This window comes from Arachis ipaensis, chromosome B03 (assembly GCF_000816755.2).
Source record: "Arachis ipaensis cultivar K30076 chromosome B03, Araip1.1, whole genome shotgun sequence".
NCBI classification, from domain to species: domain Eukaryota; kingdom Viridiplantae; phylum Streptophyta; class Magnoliopsida; order Fabales; family Fabaceae; genus Arachis; species Arachis ipaensis.
The window spans coordinates 73,520,464-73,523,791 of record NC_029787.2 but is presented as its reverse complement, the minus strand read 5'-3'; the positions used below and the strand labels follow the sequence as shown (position 1 = coordinate 73,523,791).

The 3,328-nt window shown below is 24.8% G+C and overlaps 1 protein-coding gene across 1 annotated transcript in view; it reads right to left on the bottom strand.

Annotated features, from left to right (window-relative positions):
* LOC107630572 (guanine deaminase) overlaps positions 1 to 3,328 on the bottom strand; it is a 12,662-nt gene that overhangs the window by 616 nt on the left and 8,718 nt on the right. The window contains exon 4 of the mRNA XM_016333761.2: positions 2,241 to 2,345. Within this exon, the coding sequence (XP_016189247.1) occupies positions 2,241 to 2,345 (105 nt within the window). The remainder of the gene's footprint in view (positions 1 to 2,240; positions 2,346 to 3,328) is intronic.

Below are 3,328 nucleotides of genomic sequence, written 5' to 3'. Positions count from 1 at the left end.
CAGATACATAAATTAAAAGTATATTAATTTAATCAAACAAACTAATTTTATTTTTTTTTTAAATAAAATTACTAATATTTTTACAAAAATTTTGGGGTGACGATGCCCCTTGTCCACACAAAGCTCCGCCACTGCCTGGTTCAATAGAACTGGTGTCCAAAACTCACTGAAGTGAAGTAACTTTTTTTTCGATTTACAATATCCATCATCATTTCTATTTTTATCATTCATGCAATGTTATGCGCAATTAACAATAAAACATTTAGGTTGTTTAATCAGTGCAAACAATAAGGGTGACAAATATTATGTACCAGAATAATTAACAAAGAGAGGAAAACGAAAATTCAAGGCTGTTTGATTTGAAAATATTTTTAATGTTTTTTATTTTTAATATTTAAAAAAAATAAAAATAAAAAACAGAGTATATATATTTTACAAAAAATTATATTGTAAAGATCTAAATCTGTACAGATTTAAAGATTTGCTTACTTAAACCACACTTTCTAAAGCCACACTTTTCACTTAAAACCGTAGCTCTTCACAAAGAAAAGCGTCACCTAATGGAAAAAAGTAAATTAGAAGATTTAAGAGAAGAAATAATTAAGTTATCAAAATTAATAGATCAAAAATTAATGATTTTAACTAATGTTAACTGTAATGACACCGAATTCTTAAAATCAATACAAAATGATTTTTCTCAAAATCTTTATTTTACTATAAGCTTTATTGAAGGACTTCAAAAATCTGAAAAAACTTATTTTTCACACGAAATTTCTAAGAAATGTTATCATGGAAATGATTCCCCACATCTTTACCATACTTTTAACCCACAATTAAATTCTATAGTAGATATGCTTGAAGAAATACTAGTATCCATAAAATTTCAAAGAAATAAGGAAAAAGAAAATCCTAATATAAACGAAATCAAACAGATATTAAATAAATATTTTCAGAAAGAGAAAGAAGAATCTGATTATTATAGATTAACTGCTTTATTAGATAATGAAAAACAGGCTGTTTTAAAAACAGAATTAAATCTCAAATCAAACAAAAATTTTAATAAACAAAACCTTTTAAAAGAAGTTTTTAATAAAAAAAATATAATATACTATGGAAAAATTCAACTTGAAGCCCCTATAAAGATAAAATCCGCCAATGGAGAACTTGAAATAGCTTTGATAAATGATGAAGAATTAAGTAAACAGATTGAGAAAATTAAGGATCAACAAAAAAGATCTAAAATTGGATGGATTCATATTAGTACTATACAAGTCTTAATCAAATCTACATATATGAAAGGAATTAATTCACCAATAAGCTTAGCAATCTATGACAAAAGAATTACTGATGACCCAATAGATCAAATAATTGGAATTGTTCATGGAAACTTGGCAAACGTAAATGTTAAATTTAATGCCCATCTGGAATATGCTATACCTTTATCAACTGAAAATCTTGGAAGATCTATAAGTCTGGCTTATAAATTTCACAGAAAGAATCTAATGGAACAAGATGATGAACCATTTTCAATTACATATGCAATAAATTATGCTTTAACAAATAGCCATCATAGTATAATATTTAAAAACAGAAAAAGAATTTATGTCGATGAATTATTTCAGAAAATTGTAAAAACAGAAATACCAAAATATAAAGCTATTGAAAACCCAGTTCATTATGAGAGTATAAAAGGGAATTAAATAACCTTCAGATCGAAATTGATGACCTTATAATAAAAAGGATAGAAATACGAATAAATATAAACAAGTTGGAATTAAACTTAAAAATTTTTAAATGCCTGGAAAACCATATTATGACTTAAAAGAATTAAAGCTGTTGAAAGAAAAAATGGAAAATGAAGTTGAAAAATTAAGAAGGTATTTAGAAACAACAGAAAGTGTAGAAATAAAAGAAGTTTTTTTAAGAAATTATATTAAAGAAAAAGACAAACAGATAAAAGATTTTATATACAATAATCCATGCAAAAAAGAATATTATAAACTAAAACAAGATTGAAAACTATAAAAATGAAAAAAATGGTATCATATAGTAAAAATGATTGCAAAATAATGGTATCATATAGTAAAAATGATTGCAAAATTGGTATCAGAGCCAAGTTAACGATTAAGGGTAACTTTTTCTTTAAGCAACACTTTTAGTGGTACACTTTTGAGCCACAAAAAGACAAAAATCTGTACACCCACATCTGTACACTATAAGGCCCATATTTTACTTCTAACCTTAACTCTTGAAAGGTGGATTGCACCAAAGCACATGGGACACGGTTCACAAGAAGCATAAATTTCACACTCTGAAAGTTCTATCTGCTTAAGTTTTCTACAGGCCTGTAAAATCAAATAATTAATTACGTCAATAAATTTCACCCAAAAATTCATAACTTAAAACAAATTAAGTTTTCTGCACAAAAAGCATTAAGATGGACCCTCTGATTATTGCAATTAATTGTCATTTTGTTTATGAATTTAATTTTGATGCATTGTCAATGTAAAACTGTTTTATACGTATATTTAATCATATAATATTATATTAGTAAAAATAACTATTTTATATTAATTACGTGAATAGTCATCCAAAAAATTATTTATAATTATACAATAGTATAAAATATTTTACACTGTTAGTGTATTAAAATTAAACTCTTTATTTATTTCTGTAAATTTTCTCCGCAAAATTAAAAGTGTTATTAATAAATTCGAATAAAGTGGTCTTTGACTCCTTGGTGTCAATTTATTGTCTAATTAATCATGAATCTGTAGCTCATAAAAGTGAGGTAACATTGTAGTAGTGAGTTCTTTACTGCAATCCCTATTCCATGTTCATTCTAGTCATATTGATATTATTAAGATTTTTTTTTCCTTTCACAAGATAATATTGAGACTTTAAAACAGAACAACTCCCCTGAGGCATACCGCATGCATATAAGATTGGTAAGTCATAATCATGGATACTATGCTTATGGTATTAAAAAAATAAAAAAATTCGCATAATAATATGTTATTATATAAAATAAAAATAAAAGAAAATGATATCCTTCATTGTCATATGTAATAATTTCAAAGAAAGGTAAAAAAAAAATGGCATAATTTCAGCCATTTTCTATTAGGACTCTACTCAATCTATAAGATATTATTAGTGGCGACGTTATGGATCAAGAATAGATGATTAGAGCATACTTAATGTTCGATTTCAGTAGCATTTTATTTTATCATATTAATATTTATAAAATTATATGTCATAATAATAATAATAATAATAATAATAATAATAATAATAATAATAATAATAATAATAATAATAATTTAAGATT